Genomic DNA, 16,664 nt, shown 5'->3' on the forward strand with positions numbered 1-16,664 from the left:
ATGGCCCATCCTTTGCCCCACAAATAAGGAATATTGGGCACGAAGTAAGCCCCACACCGTCCAGAAAAGCTCTGTTGTAGGGAAGGTATTTTGCCTTTCATAAATTTATATCCCAGTCTTCAAAAATATTTTACAAGGGTGCTTAACAGAACATGATGAAAAACCGAAATACAGTGGTACCTCAGGTTAAGTAACTAATTTGTTCTGGAGGTCCGTTCTTAACCTGAAACTGTTCTTAACCTGAAGCACCACTTTAGCTAATGGGGCCTCCTGCTGCTGCCACGCCGCCAGAGCACGATTTCTGTTCTCATCCTGAAGCAAAGTTCTTAACCCGAGGTACTATTTCTGGGTTAGCGGAGTCTGTAAACTGAAGCGTATGTAACCTGAAGCGTCTGTAACCCGAGGTACCACTGTATAGAGAAAAGCAAACTTGCAAAACAAACATTAAAGATCAAATTCACACTGGGCTGTGACTGCTACCCCAGAAGGGCCCATTTCTGGCAGGGTGCTGACTCATGTGCAAGGGGGCTGGAGGCTGATTCAGGAGATCAGGGCAGTGATTTGTGGTGACCTGTAGCAAGAATCAGAGGCAGGGGAAGCTTCAGAGCTGGAGAAAGAAGCAGATCAGGCAACTGAAGGGCCAAGTGTCTTCCCACTCCCTCCTGCACCACTCCTTCCCAGAACCAGGAGGGGATGGAAGAGAGAAAAGCAGAGGCAGCTTCCATGGAGGCGTAGTCTCTGGCTGCATGCATGCAGCCCGTTGGAAGAAGGTACATAAACTGGTGGAAAGGGCAGGGGGAGCTCCATACAGCACAGACCTGGGAATAGCTGCCTAGCTACCAGGCTGGTGTGAGGGACAGGACATTTTTGGGTAACTGGCTACAACTTGTGTAATCTTTTGCACAGAACAAAAAAGCCTTCGGCAAGAGCACTAACAATGCCAGCCAGTAGTGCCTTCAGGAATCTTTCTAGTCCAAGAGATAGACCAGATTTTATTTACACTTGAATGCCAAAAGTGCCCTGGTGAGTTTTTTGAAAGCCTACTACCTATATAGTGGTAGCTCAGGTTAAGTACTTAATTCGTTCCGGAGGGCCGTTCTTAACCTGAAACTGTTCTTAACCTGAAGCACCACTTTAGCTAATGGGGCCTCCCACTGCTGCTGTGCTGCCACCGCGCGATTTCTGTTCTCATCCTGAAGCAAAGTTCTTAACCCGAGGTACTATTTCTGGGTTAGCAGAGTCTGTAACCTGAAGCGTATGTAACCTGAGGTACCACTGTACAAGCAAAATATGGCAGTCTTCGTAAATATCAGTGGTGGGCGTATGAAATATGACATCATCAGTATGGCCGCCATGTCATTTTCACTTTGAGGCATGGAAACAGCTGTAACTTATCAATGGTCTGTCGTAGAGGCTTTATTTTATATATATATATATATATATATAAAATCAAGTTAATTTAGTAATAAAATTAAATTTCCTAAGGCCCCCCCTTCCCCCTGTCCCAGTACCTCAGGGGCGAGAGGCCGTCGCCTGGGCTCCAGTCCCTCCTGAAATGCGGCGGTTCCCCAGCTGAACTTTTCCCTTGCTGCAAAAGGAATCTACTCTGGGGGGCAGGTCCATCCCCAATAATGTTCTTCTGGGGCACATCACCCTCAATATTTTCTCCTTCCCAGCTCCCTCCCATCCTCACACTGCTGCCTCCCCCACAGCCAAATCCCTCCTTGTGAGGAATGGATCCCCCATGGAATTAACATGCCATCGCTACCAACAACACTCTTTGGAAAACAAGACAGTGGATGGGAAAGGCCTCCTGAGAGGACGGTACAGTAAACTGGGTGCAGATAGTACAGATAATCAGAATTTGCCCTTAGATAAAACCTGTGGGGCCTGATTCTGCCAAGTGAAAGGAAAGTAGAAGGCTGCTTCTGTGGGGAAAGGGATGAGCAGGGAGACAAAGAGCCCTACCCTCTTCTTCTGCAAGGGGAATAACTAGCAATAAAGGAGCAAAAGAAACAGTGAATTTTTCACAGCTCCACAGCTGTTGTTGTTGTATGAGTTTATTTATTGAATTATTTAAGCATGCAACATAGGGCACGGATTTAAGGGTTGATGGGTCCAAGTAGGCATGATGGAAGCAACAGTATTTGTTCTTTAAGTGTGTCTGCCACATTTATATGTGAGGAAGCCAGAATCTAGCAGCAATCCAACAGAATCAGAAATCTAGCCACTACAGTCTGCATTACTGGCACACATCTAAAGAAGCAGGTAAGTTTTGGCACTTGTAAGTCACTGGTTTTTATTCACACAATGTTCCCAGTTGCGCCTCAGGTGTGTCATATCTACAGGAAACTGCCAAGAATAGACCCACGTCTCATGTCATTCTGGCCTCCTTCGGGAGAAAGGGTGCAATATAAATTCAACAAATAAAATAATTATGAGTGTCCGGCTTGGGAACGTTCTTTGGAAGCCCAACATCTGACATGGCTTCCTTCTGAGAGCAGGAACTCCTGCAGCCAATCAGAAGCCGTCCCTTGCCCCCCTTCTAGAACCCACCACTCTCAACCAACTCTCAACTGCCTCCCCCCCAACATTCAGACTCGCTTTAATAGCCTGACTCTGCTCCACCGCTGTGTACTGAGTTACTGAGTTACACTGCTATGGCTGAGTTTCGTAAAGGTGAGAACCTGGAACCCTGTAGGATTATGGAATTGTAGAATTGGGAGGGACCCCAAGGGTCATCTAGTCCAACCCCCTGCAATGCAGGAATCTCAGCTCAAGCATCCATGGCAGATGGCCAACCCACCTCTGCTGAAAAACCTCCAAGGAAGGAGAGTCTACTGCCCACTGAGGGATTTCTCCCCACTGCCAAACAGTTCTTGCTGTCAGAAAGTTCTTCCTGAAGCTGAGTTGGAATCTCCTTTCTTGTAACTTGAATCCACGGCTTCAGGTCCTAAGGGCTTCTGGAGAAGGAGAAAACAAGCTTCCTCCCTCCTCCCTGTGACGGCCCTTGAGATATTGAGAGGGCCGCATGGCGTGGCTCTCATATCCATGTCCTGAGGGACAGAGAGTAAATCGTTTCTCGCTCCCCTTTCTCCAGCTCAGGCAGAATTGCAAGGGGTCAGTGCATCTGGCTGGTAAGGAGATGGTCAGAGTTTGGAGCCCAGCCAGGGCTGGCTGTGGGCAGGATCCTGGCATTGCTGGGGGTTGGACTAGATGACCCTTGGCATCCCTTCCAACTCAAGCAGCCAAAGGAAGGGGCGGGGGAGCAAGATGCAGAACAAGGGGAGGCACAACCACACACCCCAACAGAACCCTCTGGCCTGACCCACAGTGGCCTCATCCCAGAACACTTTGACCCCCGATTTTATTTTTCTTAATTCATCTGCCTGTCAACCTGGCCCCTGTTTGCCAGCTGATGTCACAAGGTGCTGCTTTGCAAGCAAGCCTTATAGTGGTCTGCAAGAGGGATGCCTGTCAGATGACAGTGAGAGACTTGAGAGAGTTTATCATCATTCTGATGATCATAAAGGTAGATGGCCCAGAGGAGATGAGTGCCATTATTATTATTATTATTATTATTATTATTATTATTATTATTAGCGTCACCCATCACTGATGCATGTGGCTTGGCTCCCTGGATTGCTTTGTCCACAGATGTTGATACCTTGGCAGGTCCTCAGCTGTGGTCCCCAGATGATATGTTTTGTTGTGAATTACTGGTTGGTAACTTCCTCTGTTTTTATTTTCCTTTCTGTCTCACAGCTCCTCAGAAAGGAAGGCCACAGCAGCTGCCATGGTGCCATAAGAAAGAAATATCACTTGAAATCGTGGTATGTTAATTCCATGGGGAATCCATTTCCCACTTATTTATTTATTGTAATTTTTATACTGCTTTATATTTTAAATAAAAATCCCAAAGCGGTTTGCAGAATAATAAAACAACCAAACAACCAAACACTAGCTGGGCGATGTTCCTCCGGCCTCAGGAGGAGCCTCTTCAGTGGGGCTGGCTGGTGGGGCTGGTCCTCGCCCCCTAGGCCAGGTGGAAAGGGCCTTGCAGGGAGCGGCCTTCACCCTCCCACCTGCCCCCTAGGTCCCTCCACTGGCTGGCCGCCCCCTGGTGTGGCTGGGGGGAGAGAAAATATGGAGGGCGATCTGCCCCAGAAGAAAATCTTTGGGGAGGGCCCACGGGACCTCGGTCCCCTAGAGTGGATGCCTATGGCAGGAGAGTAAAATGTCCTTCTTCCTTCGCAGGGCCGTGGTTTGGAAGCGCCGGTCAGGGCTCCGGCCAAGCAGCAGCCCAGCGGTGCCACGTCCCAAACCAACATCTGCAGGTATGCTGTGCCCTTCTGTGGCAGGGGTGGGGCAGTCTGAGGATGGCACGGCCGGTGCGCTCACACTGGGCTATTGCCTCATAAGAAAAGGTTTTTGATAGAGGGTGAATTGAAAGGGTGGAGGGTTGGAGGAGAGGCAGAAAGAAGAGCTCATTTGTCCGTGGCTAGGGGACGCGATCTGGACGGTTCTCCAGGGGTGCAAGATCACCCAGCTACGGCTGTGCCTACAGGGCGCCCTTGACATATGAGAGCCCAAAGTTGGCCCTTGGTTGGGCACAGTTCCAGATTAAAACCTTAGAATGAAAGAAATACCAGTTATTACCTATATATTTACCTGGAACTCCTCCAACCAATCATACTAACTGAGCTTGTTTGTTCCTTAGGCGAGAGGCCGGCCAGAGCAAAGGGGGAAAGGCTCCCAGCTCAGGTAAGTGGAAATGCCAACTGAGTGCCCCATATTCTAGGAATGCTTCCTTCCCTTGTCCCCCACCCTCATGCCCCAGACTGGGGCTAGCATGGCACGGAGCCAGGCGCCTGCTCATGTTTCTTTTTTCTTTGCAGTGTGGGAGCCTTTCCCCAACACGTATTTTGTTCTGGCCAAATCCCTGGAGAGGCGTGGCGAACATCAGGTACGAGGGCAGAGGGAACGAAGGGATCCTTGTGGAACATGTTTTGGGAGTCCTAGAAACACTCTGTGGCTTCCATTCTCATGTGATGTCCTTCTTCCTCCACAGGGCCACGCCTCCAGGGATGAGGCTCCAGCGCCGGCTCCCGGAATGAAGAACCGAACATCCCGGCAGTTCCCGGCTGTCGTCCCTCGCGGCGCGTCCCCACTGCCCCTCCTCTGTACGGGCATGGCTCCATCCCGGCCCGGTTTGGCACAGAAGCAGCAGCCAAAGTTTCCTCCCATTAAAACAGCTTCTCAGGTGAGGGAGGAGACTTTGGCTGTTGCTTCTGTGCTAGGCCGGTCGGATGCCCGTACGGTGGAGAAGTGGGGAGCCCTTATAAGATCAGGTAAGTGGAAATGCCCCTTCCCCGGTCCCCCACCCTCCTGCCCCAGACTGGGACTAGCGTGGCTGGAGGCCAGTCGCCTTCTGATGTCTCTGTTTGTTTTGCAGCGAGGGAGAAGTTCAGCCGTGGAACCGCCGCATTCCTCCGGGAGGGACTGGAGCCCAGACGACGGCCTCTCGCCCCTGAGGTAATGGGACAGGGGGGAGCAGGGGGGCCTTAGGAAACACACAAGGATCAGGCCAAGGGCCTGTCTGGTCCAGCCTCCTCTTCTCCCAGGGGCCACCCAGATGCGAAAGCAGCCAACAGGATTCGAGCCCAAGAAACAGTGCTTCAAAGATCCCTTCTTTCTTGCAGGATCTCGATCGTGCACCGCTGTGGCTGCTGCCCAAGCCTCCTCCAAAAAGACCAGGTAAGAGGAAGGGAACCTTTGCATGGGGCGGGGAGAACACCTTTGCATGGGGCGGGGAGAAGGCTGGGGGCCATCCTACAGGGGTTGCTTCACTACATCTCCCATTGACCTTGACGACTGTCCTTTCTCCCCTTCTTTTTTTATAAAAACCCCACAGCTTGAGGATTCCACAGCTTGACGAATTCCAGAGTGTTTGGATCTCAGCTGAAGGACTGTATTCCGGTTTCTGATTTTTCAGCTGCTGAAGCTTTACAAATAGAGGCTTTACAAATGTGAAGAGCGTACTTTTCCCTGTTCATCCTTTGGACACACCGGATAATTTTGTTGTTGTTGTTGCTAAATCAAGATAAGGTGAATTTTTCTACTCTGAGAAATATTCCGGGGCTGCATGCACCGCTGAAGCTGCAGATGGAATTCCAAGCAGTGAAGCTGCTCCAGCGTCTTCCTTTCCTTCCTAGTTCTAACTGGTCCCTGGATATCTGGAAAGGCAACTGTGACTGCATTGGGTTTGAGGATATTCTGAACGACCCAGCACAGAGTGAAGGAATGGGAGATCCTCATCTTTTGGTAGAACACAAACTTGGTTTCTTATAATGCGCACATCCTCCATCCTTCTGTTCATGAAAATGTTTCTTACCTGTGTCTCTGTAGGTTCAAGTAAACCATATAAACAGTAGTTGTGCAGCACTTGTTTTGATACACACAATCTCTCACCTACTTTGATGAAAACAAGGCACAATAATATATTACTTAATATAAATATATTACTTTTGTTCTGTGTTTACTGTCAGTACAAATATCTCGTAACTGGGTTTTTCTTTTAAAAAATCGGGAAACATCTCTATTCAGGGCAATTACTGTTTCACGTCTGCAACTGTGGAACTGTAGACATTAAAAAGTCTATAGAAAGGGGACATTTTAGATTGCATGTTCTTGTTCTTTGCCATCTATAACCCAGGTATTTGCTGTTTAATCTTTCTTTCCTTGTGCTTGATGACATGCCATCTTCTAAAAACAATGAGTAAAATTTTCTATAAATGCAACAAAACAAAACAAAAACTGAGCTCCCCACCGGGGTAACCCAAGCTCTGAAGAGTTTAGTAAAGGTAAAAGGTAAAGGTACCCCTGCCCGTACGGGCCAGTCGTGTCCGACTCTAGGCTTGTGCGCCCATCTCACTTAAGAGGCCGGGGGCCAGCGCTGTCCGGAGACACTTCCGGGTCACGTGGCCAGCGTTACGAAGCTGCTCTGGCGAGCCAGCACCAGCGCAGCACACGGAAACACCGTTTACCTTCCCGCTAGAAAGCAGTACCTATTTATCTACTTGCACTTAGGAGTGCTTACGAACTGCTAGGTGGGCAGGAGCTGGGACCGAAAGACGGGAGCTCACCCCGCTGCGGGGATTCGAACTGCCGACCATACGATCGGCAAGTCCTAGGCACTGAGGTTTTACCCACAGCGCCACCCGCGTCCCTATCAGAAGAGTTTAGGCTGCCTCAATTTGGGAAACGGGCCGTGGCAGCAGGGGGAGAGATCAGCTCATCAGCACACAGCCTCTAAGACTGTCCCTGGAGTGAGAAAACTCCCCAAATTTAATCCCAATAAGGAGAGAGAATTCAAAGAATTAGTGGAACAACTTTTGAAAAGTGTCTGGGGGTGAAAGAAGGGAGTCCACTCTTGCGCTGGTCAGAACCGCCTGGGGAAAATCGGACCGGAAAGAACCAGGTACAACTAAACCTTTAGTCTCAGAGTATATGGGCATAGAAGGGATCCAAGGATTGTAGAGCTGGAAGGGACCCCAAGGGTCATCTAGTCCAACCCCCTGCAATGCGGGAGCCCCACGTTGGGCAAAAGATTCCTGCAATGCAGGGGGGTTGGACTAGATGACCCCCAGTGTCCCCTCCAACTCTACTGTTCTTTGATTCTCATACAAATGCTGTGAATGGCCTGCATCTGAGGGGCTGCGATGACCCTCTAAGTTGCATCCTGCAGGGATAAATGCCTCGCCCTGAAGAGAGACTGCTTCCCATCACTCATTTAAGGGTTGGACAACCAGGAGCAGGAAGAAAGAAAAGAAAAATCTGTTCCAGGATCTGTTTCCTCCTTTTTTATTTTTATTTTTAAATTTTATTTAACATAATTATTACAAAATACAAGCAGAATGTATACAAATGCATGCATGCATGCATACATACATACATACATACATTTTTCAGATAAGCACACATATATAAAAAAAATAACAAAAAAGAGAAAAGGAAGAGAAGAAAAAAGAAAATGGAAAAATAATAAGAAGAAAAATTGGAAGAATTTCTTCCAAATTTATTCTACAAATATCTCAATAATAAAATTTCATTGATTGACTTCCATCACTTTTTAAACAAACTTGTATCTGTTATTCCGTATTTCCCCCACACAATCTCGTACAAATATACTAAGTTGCATCCTGCAGGGATAAATGCCTCGCCCTGAAGAGAGACTGCTTCCCATCACTCATTTAAGGGGTGGACCACCAGGAGCAGGAAGAGAGTAAAGAAAAATCTGTCCCAGGATCTGTTTCCTACTTCCTGCTCTGCATGGGGACCAGGGCACACTAGCCATCAGCAACAGGAGGGCATCTTCTGCACATATATTTCCCAAATACATTCTAGGTGGTTAGTTCTGCCCCACTGAAGCCAGCTTGTACCTTCCCCTATGATTGTGACTCACAATTGCTACCTTCAGGCTGCTTCTGGTGGGAAAGGGATGGGCAGGGAGACGATGAGCCCCACCCTCTTCTTCTTCTGCAAGGGGAATAACTAACAAAAAGGGAACAAAACACACAGAGTGAAATTTTCACTGCCCCACAGTTGTGCTAAACACCAAGAACTCTCCCAATTAAGAATAAGCAAAACCAGGGGCATCTTGGCCATAGAGCTAAGTGGCGAAGGCACCAGGGCGCCAAGTTCTGGAGGGCGCCAGGGAAGAGGCGGAGGCTGGATGTGGCACCTCCAGGCATCAGTTGCCCTCCCCCGCCTCGCTGAAGCAGTGCCCTAAAAAGGTCACCAACTCTGGGAAATGGGGAAGGAGGGCGCCGGAGGGATCTTTGCACCATGGCGCCATATATACCGTATTTTTCGCCCTATAGGACGCACTTTTCCCCCTCCAAAAATGAAGGGGAAATCTGTGTACGTCCTATGGGGCAAATACAGGCTTTCCCTGAAGCCTGGAGAGCAAGAGGGGTTGGTGCGCACCAAGCCCTCTCGCTCTCCAGGCTTCAGGAAGCTCTGCGCAAGCCGCGGGAGCTGCCTCTTATCCCGAAGCCCCGGCGCACTCAGCAGTCGCGCCGGGGCTTCGGGTAGTTGCGCACAAGCCGCGGGAGGGCTCTTGCGGCTTGCGCAGAGCAGTCTGTTCTGGGGGCTGGGGTGGGGGGAAGCTCGGGCTTCCCCCGCCCCAGCCCTGCGCCTGGGGGGGAAATAAAAATATTTTCCTTTATTTCCCCCCCCAAAAAAAACCTAGGTGCGCCTTATGGGCTGGTGCGTCCTATGGGGCGTAAAATATGGTACTTAAGACGGCCCTGAGCAGAACCAAGCTCACAGTGTTGCTCTTCTGATATCAGCGTATGGGGTTGATGATTCACAAAGTCTTACGCATTTGGGATCAATCCTACGAAATCTTTTTGCCGATTCCCGATGCAGAGAATTAGGTTGTGGGCCTTGGGCTGCTCATCCAAACTGTCAACTGCCTGGCAATGGTTCTGTCGTGTGACAAAGGTATTTGAGAGCAGAAGCCATAAAGAAGTCCAGAAGTGTTGTGAAGTGCTGAAAAGCTGCAGAATCGTTTAGCATGCTGAATCACTGTGACTCACCTTGAGGATGACTCCTTCTCTGTATAAGTACAGTATCTGCTTGCAGGCAGACTCTGAGTGTGTGATGGAGCCTGAGCTCTGGGAAGCCTCTGCTCAATGGAGACAAATGCCTCTGTGTGACTCAGTAACTCTGTGTATGCTCTGAAACTAGTTTAATCTTCTGTTCACTGCAAACAGGTTTATTTTTAAATCAGTAAAGTTTTGATTCTTTTAGTGAAGAAGACTCTGTGTTATTAATTTACGCTGGGCGTCAGGTTCTCTAAAGGGTGGCAGGTAGCCCCGCTCTCTGTGTCATCTCTGGGATGCATGGAATTGGATGGTGGGCCTTGGGTTGCTCATCCCAGCTGTCAACTGCCTGGCCATGGTTGTCCAAAGGGGGGCAGGTAGCAGTTGCTCCCAGCCTGGCCTAGATATACCAAGGATGGACCCACCCAGGGGCCTTTTTAGGCCATAGCTCAGCGCACGTGGAAGGCCACAGGGTCAGTCCTCAGCATCTCCAGGTGAGGCTTGGGAAACTCTGATCCCCAGGTGAGCTGCTGCCATCCAGGCCAGGGGAAGACAGTCTGGAGCTCCCGGGACCTGGGATCTGGCTCCTGAGGCAGCTGTCTATGCAGCCCAGTGAGTGAGGTCTTCTGCCAGGCAAAGGGCCAGGCGCTTTCCTGCATATTCACCTCTGGTGACTGAACACTCCATGGCCGAGCTTCAATCTGTCTCTCTGTGTGCCTGTGTTGGGTTAGCACAGTGGGAGTGCCAATGCTTCTTGCATCCTTAGACTCAAAGAATTGTGGAGTTGGAAGGGACCTTGAGGGTCATCTAGTCCAACCCCTGCAATGCAGGAAGATGCAGCTGTCCCAGATGGGAATCGAACCTGCAAGCTGGGCCTTCTCATCCCCACACCTGAAGCCAAGCAGGGAGTTGAATCAAGGCCCTTCTGGGTGCCCAGAAGATGCTCTGCCACTGAGCCACAGCCCCCCCCCCCAAACAGAAACACAGGAAGGGGATTTAGACCCTGGATTGCTCCTTCTACCTCAGAGTGGCTGGGGCATCCCAGGAAGATGGGCGGGGTACAAATAACTACTAGTAGTATTAGTATTAGTAGTAGTAGTACAGTGGTACCTTGGGTTAAGGACTTAATTTGTTCTGGAGGTCCATTCTTAACTTGAAACTGTTCTTAACCTGAAGCACCACTTTAGCTAATGGGGCCTCCCACTGCCACTGTGCGATTTCTGTTCTCATCCTGAAGCAAAATTCTTAACCCGAGGTACTATTTCTGGGTTAGTGGAGTCTGTAACCTGAAGCGCATGTTCTAAAAAGCAGATGTCTTCCCGCCAAAGATCCTGGGAACTGTAGTTTGTTAGGCGCTCTGGGAATAGCTCCCATTAGCAGAGATCCGTGGAGTCCTAGGAACTCAGTCATGAGGAGGAACCAGGAAGGAAGGAGGAGCTCAGATGCCAGGTTTTTGACTTGGGGAGGGACCCCATGCCTTGGAAATGGAGAACCGTTGGGTGCTGAGGGTCCCAGGATTGTGCCTTGCCTTCAAGGGGGACGCCTGGGAGATGGGGTTTGGTCCTGCTCAAGCTCTAACAGATGACCATATATTGGAGGATAGGAAGGGATTCCCCTCAGATCAGATTGGCTCAGGTGTATCTGAGAGGAGCCAGCAGATGTAGTGACAGCTGGATTGGGGACTGGGAGCAGCTGGCAGGACCACAGAACACCGGTCCTAAAGGATCTACAGTGGCTCCCGGTACATTTGTGAGCACAATTCACAGTGTGGGTCCTGTATACCTGAAGAAGGGTTGCCACCTGGTTCTTTAAAAACAGAGTTTTAAAATTCCATCCTTGACAGGAAACTTAAATGGATAGCAATCAGGCTTGTTTTGAGCAAGTCCAGCTATGAAGCTAGCTGCCTTCCTTCCCTTTGCCCCACTTAAGAAAGAATCAGGCATCAACATGGGAACTTTAAAAATAGGCTTTATTTACTTTATAAATCATGCATCGGTTCACATCAATAGTGTCATTAAAAACTGTGCAAGCAAAATAGTGTTATACATTTGCCGGAGACCCCCCCCCAAACCCCAGAAATACACAAAAGGTAGAATTTTGATTAATTGGGATATCAATGAAAGTACAGACTGCACAACTGTGCCAGACAAGGAATTCCTGGGCTGACTTTTGCAAACCAGGCTGGCCCGTCTAGCAAAGAGCAAATATGTTAACACACCTGAGATTGCTGGGCACACGACCCAAGGGGAAGTGGGGATGAGCCCCGAAGGTGTGGTGGGTACACAGCCTTTGGTTTCAAGGGAAAGGTCTCTAGCAGGCTTTAGCTCACACAGGGCGGAAGCGTATGGAGATTTATTTTGTATTATTTCTTTGCACCATCACTGCGCGTGACCCTTTGAAAAAAGGTTCCTTAAACTCTTAATCTGAGGCAAGGAGGCAACAGCGAAAGGCTGAGGGTCCCTGAGTCCTGCTGAAAGAACTAATCTGTCAGTTTAGACTTCTGGGTTCCCTGGCATTTCCCATATGTATCCTCTGGGACAACACTGGGCCTCTACCACCATTGGCTATTCCTGGTCTCAGCTCGCGTGTGACGCTACAGTTCCCAGATGGACACAGAGTACAACTGTGAACATTAAACCTCAGGAGCCACCAGCAATTTCATGCTCTGTGAGTTTGCCCAGCAGCATGGTGTGGCAATGCAATAATTGGGGAATCTGCAGACAGTGAGAGCCCATTCACATGAGAGCCCATACTGTATCCTGCTTCTTCCACAAGGCCAGGCTCCAGGGATGAGATGCCATCTCCAGCTCCCAGGATGAAGGGCGAGAGAACATCCTGGCGGTTCCCGACTGACATCCCTCGCACCTCTTCCCCACTGCCCCTTCTCCGTGTGGGCATGGCTCCTTCCCGGCCCTGTTTGGCGCAGAAGCTACACCCAAAGTTTCCTCCCATTAAAACAGCCTCACAAGTTATTTCAGAGAGGGAGGAGACTTTGGTTTCTGCTTCTGTGCTAGGCCGGTCGGGACGGAGCTCAGACGCCCGCACGGAGGACAGGGTGGCACAGCTGATAAGATCAGGTAGGAGGAAATGCCCCTTCCCAGGTCCCCCCCTCCTGCCCCAGACTGGGCTAGTGTGGCTGGGAGCTAGGAGCCTGCTGATGTCTCCATTTTCTTTGCAGGGAGGGAGCCTTTCCCCAACATATACTTTCTTCTGGTCAAATCCTTGGAGAGATGTGACAACCCGCAGGTACTGGAGCAGAGGGAACAAAGGGGTCCTTCCATAGTTTTTGGCCCATCAGAGGCCCATTCTCACATGATGTCCTGCTTCCTCCACAGGGCCACACCTCCAGGGATGAGTCTCCAGCGCCTGCTCTCAGGATGAAGAACGAGAGACCATCGTGGGGGTTCCCGGCCCCTGAGCCTTGCCTGCCTCCCCCTCCGTCCGTTCCCCGTGCGGGCATGGCTCCTTCCCGGCCCTACTTGGTGCAGAAGTAGCAGCCAAGATTTCCACCCATCAAAATCACCTCCAGAGTTATTCTGGAGCTGGAGGAGACTTGGGCTGCTGCCTCTGTGCCAGGCCAGTCGGGACGGAGCCCAGACGCCCGTACGGAGGAGTACAGGTTGGGACAGCTGATAAGATCAGGTAGGAGGAAATGCGCCTTCCCAGGTCCCCCCCTCCTGCCCCAGACTGGGGCTAGCGTGGCTGGGAGCCAGGCGCCTGCTGATGTCTCTGTTTGTTTTGCAGGGAGGAGAAGGTTCAGCCTGGGAGCCACTGCATCCTGGGAGGGACTGGAGCCCAGACAAAGGCCTCTCACCCCAGAGGTACTGGGACAGAGGGAAGGACAAAGACCCCCATAGGGAGGCAAAGTGTGGAAAGGCTCAGAGTTCAGGTAGGGGGAAATGCCAATTGAGTGCTGGAGTGGGGGGGGGGGAGCAGGCCTGTCTCTCCCCAGCTCCTCACCCCCCTCCTTCCAAGCCAGGGGTCTGGCCAGTATGTGCCCAGGCAGGAGCAGCGATGGTTGGCAGCCAGTGGTGACGTGGGCATGGGCAGCATGGCAGGGGTGCTTGTTCTGTCCCCCTCCCTCCCTGGGTCAGCTGGCCAGACACCCTTGCCAGCACTCAGGCTGTCCCTACAGAAGTTTGGGGGCTGCTCCCCCCGGGGGCCCTATGTCTCCACCGCAGGAAGGCCCTGCCTCCACTGGCTTGCCTGCCCATGGGCTGCTGCCGGGCTGCTCTGTGCCAAACAGGAGAAGGAGGGATGTGGAAGAGTGAGGAAGGAGGAAGGCAGACTGGCAGGGGAGAAAATATTGAGGGCGATGTGCCCCTGAAGGAAATCATTGGGGGTAGCCCATGGGACCCCTGTCCCCTAGAGAGTACAATGCCCTTCTTCCTTCACAGGGCCAGCAGCCCAGCAGCAGCCCAGTGGTGCCGGGAAACCCAGAAAAATCCGGAAGTATGTTGTCACCTTGTGTAGCAGGGGAAGTGTTTCCCTGTCATCTTACCAACTGCAGGTAAAAAAAAGTTCCTGCCCCGAGGGGCTTACAATCTTTAATATGACACAGGGAAGGAAGAGAGAAAGGTTGAGGTCGAGGCTGGATCCTGAGTCCTCCTGCGAGACATAAGCCAGGGTTTCTGAGTTTAGACTTTGGGATCCCCGGACATTTCCCACCTGTAACTTCTTCCTCTGTTTTTATTTTCCTTTACTAGGTCCTAAGAGGCTGCTATGGTGCCGGGGCAAGAAGGAGGCTGCTGTGGCACAAAGAATGAACCAAACATTGGAAATTGTGGTATGTTAATTCCATAGGGAATTCATTCCCCACATGTGCAGGAAGGTTGTGGCCCCGACCTGCGTGAAACAGGGCTGGGTTGGGGTGTTGCAGGCCGATCTTGCACCATCCCCTCACCCCCTCCTTCCAAACCAGGGGTCAGGCGCCCAGGCAGGAGCAGCGATCATTGGCAGCCAGTGGTGATGTGTAGTTTCCTTTCTGTCTCCCAGGTCCTAAGAGGCTACTGTACCGCAGGGCCCAAATGGACAAAGGGGTGACGGCCATGGAAGATGTGGTATGTTAATTCCATGGGGAATCCATTCCCCACATGTGCCAAATGGGGCTGGTGTGAGTGAAAGTGCGTCTGAGTTGACCTTCTGTCAGTAGTTTTTGGCCCCTCACAGCCCATTCTCATAGGATGTCCCCCTTCCTCCACAGGGCCACTCCTCCAGGGACGAGGCTCCAGCTCCGGCTCCCGGGATGAAGACCCGGATGACATCCCGGCAGTTCCCGGCTGACGTCCCTCACGGCGCGTCCCCACTGCCCCTTCTCCGTACGGGCATGGCTCCTTCCCGGTCCAGTTTGGCTCCCTGGCTTGCCTTGTCCACAGATGTTGACAGCTTGGCAGGTCCTCAGCTGTGGTCCCCAGATGATATTTTCTGTTGTGAATTACTGGTTGGTAACTTCCTCTGTTTTTATTTTCCTTTCTGTCTCACAGGTTCTCAGGCAGGAAGGAAGAAGCAGAAACAAATATCCCTGGACATTGTGGTATGTTAATTCCCTGGGGAATCCATTTCCCACATATTTATTTATTTATTTTAATTTCTATACCGCTTTATATTTGTAATAAAAATCTCAAAGCGGTTTACAGCATAATAAATCAATAAAACTGTCATGGCCTGTGACAGCCCATTCACACGTCCAGTGATTCTTCCCTCAAAGCAGCCCTTAGTGTTGAGTTCCCTTTGGATTTGTCTTTCTTCCAGGATCTCCTGTCTGCACCGCTGTGGCTGCTGCCAAAGCCTCCCATAAAAAGAACAGGAAAGTGGAAGGGCTGGAGAACACCCTCCAAGTTGAGTGTCAAGCTTTCTTGGGGAGCAATGTCAGGGCAGGGCCATTGGGCATCCATTCCCCACGTCTGCCAGGAGGATACCAAGTCCTTCTTCCTCCACAGGGCCACGCTTCAAGAGAATGAAGCTGCAGGGGAAGTCACTCCCCTTCTCCCCCTTCAGGCTGCTGTTCAGCAGGTGAAGCTGATTCTTGCCCCATGACACTATCCCCCTCCCCAAGGTGCCCTCCACCTGCCGGATGGGTGCCGCCCTTTGGGGAGCACAATACAGTTGGAAGTGTTGGACCAACCGGACATTGGGAGAGCATGGACAGGCAAGGCATCTTCCCATGAGGAATTTCCATTAAGTCCATGTCCATAAAAAAGGCCGTAGCCCCCCCAATTTCTATCATCTTCTTCTTTGGCAATCACACATAGCCAAGTGAGATTGTGTTCCATGAACACGATCTTAACAGTAAGTCCTGAATGGACTGTGGAGGCCAATTCTGAATCCACATGTCCTTCCACAGTGGGGATATAGATTTCCAGGTGGGAGTTGATCACGGTGAGGGTTTGCCAAGCTTGCCTTCCTCCTAGTTTGTTTTTCCCTTTTGTCCTGAGTTCGAGTATCTTCAAAGTCCATGACACCGTTGGTAAAGGCTGTTCTCTAATTGGAGTGTTCGCAGGCCAGCATTTCCCGATTGCTCACACAACATTTCTTTTAGATCTGCCTTGAGAGAGTCTTTAAACATCTTTCGTTGACCACCACATGACATTTTTAAGTTGCTTGGGAAGACGATAATCAGGTATAGCCCAGGTCTGTAAAGCAGCTTTCCAGGTAACTGGAGGGGGTGGTGTGAGGCTTCTGGACCTTAGCAGTACAAGCCAAGCCTTAGCTCCATGGCCCTCCTAAATAGGGGAAATTTTGTTCCTGGGCAGCTGGCAGAGCCCTCTTCTCTTGTCAGGGAACAGCCACATGCCCCGGGCAATGGCAACTGGACTATTGATCCTAAGCTGAATAGCTGACCTGCCCAGCTTCAGGTCCCTCACCAAGTGCCCCCTTCGAGAACCCACCACTCTCAACCGACTCTCAACTGCCTCCTCCCCAACATTCAAACTCCCTTTCAAACTCTCCTCCAATCTTCTCTCTCCCCCGGAATTCCACTCTCTCTCTTCCCCCCTCCCTCCCTGCTTGACATTCCCTTGGGAATTCCTCAATTACACAATTTTGTTATAGATTTGC

At 50.8% G+C, this 16,664-nt stretch overlaps 1 protein-coding gene across 8 annotated transcripts; it reads left to right on the plus strand.

Moving 5' to 3' along the window:
* The first annotated feature begins 2,275 nt into the window (after positions 1-2,275).
* Positions 2,276-14,003, plus strand: LOC310692391 (uncharacterized protein). Of its 8 annotated transcripts, XM_083473344.1 has the most exons (7): positions 2,276-2,679; positions 3,766-3,833; positions 4,258-4,337; positions 4,721-4,764; positions 4,899-5,351; positions 12,787-12,854; positions 12,944-14,003. In XM_083473344.1, the coding sequence occupies exons 1-7, from the start codon at positions 2,661-2,663 to the stop codon at positions 13,100-13,102; spliced, it is 891 nt and encodes a 296-aa protein (XP_083329470.1). In that variant the 5' UTR covers positions 2,276-2,660; the 3' UTR covers positions 13,103-14,003. The 8 variants fall into 8 exon arrangements, with proteins under 8 accessions (XP_083329470.1, XP_083329472.1, XP_083329475.1 ...); XM_083473346.1 differs by lacking the exon at positions 3,766-3,833 and having other exon boundaries at positions 4,258-4,363; XM_083473343.1 differs by lacking the exon at positions 2,276-2,679 and having other exon boundaries at positions 2,700-3,833.
* The last annotated feature ends 2,661 nt before the right edge of the window (positions 14,004-16,664 follow it).

The sequence above is a fragment of the Podarcis liolepis genome (genome assembly GCF_965112155.1).
Source record: "Podarcis liolepis genome assembly, chromosome: 13".
In the NCBI taxonomy this organism is placed as follows: domain Eukaryota; kingdom Metazoa; phylum Chordata; class Lepidosauria; order Squamata; family Lacertidae; genus Podarcis; species Podarcis liolepis.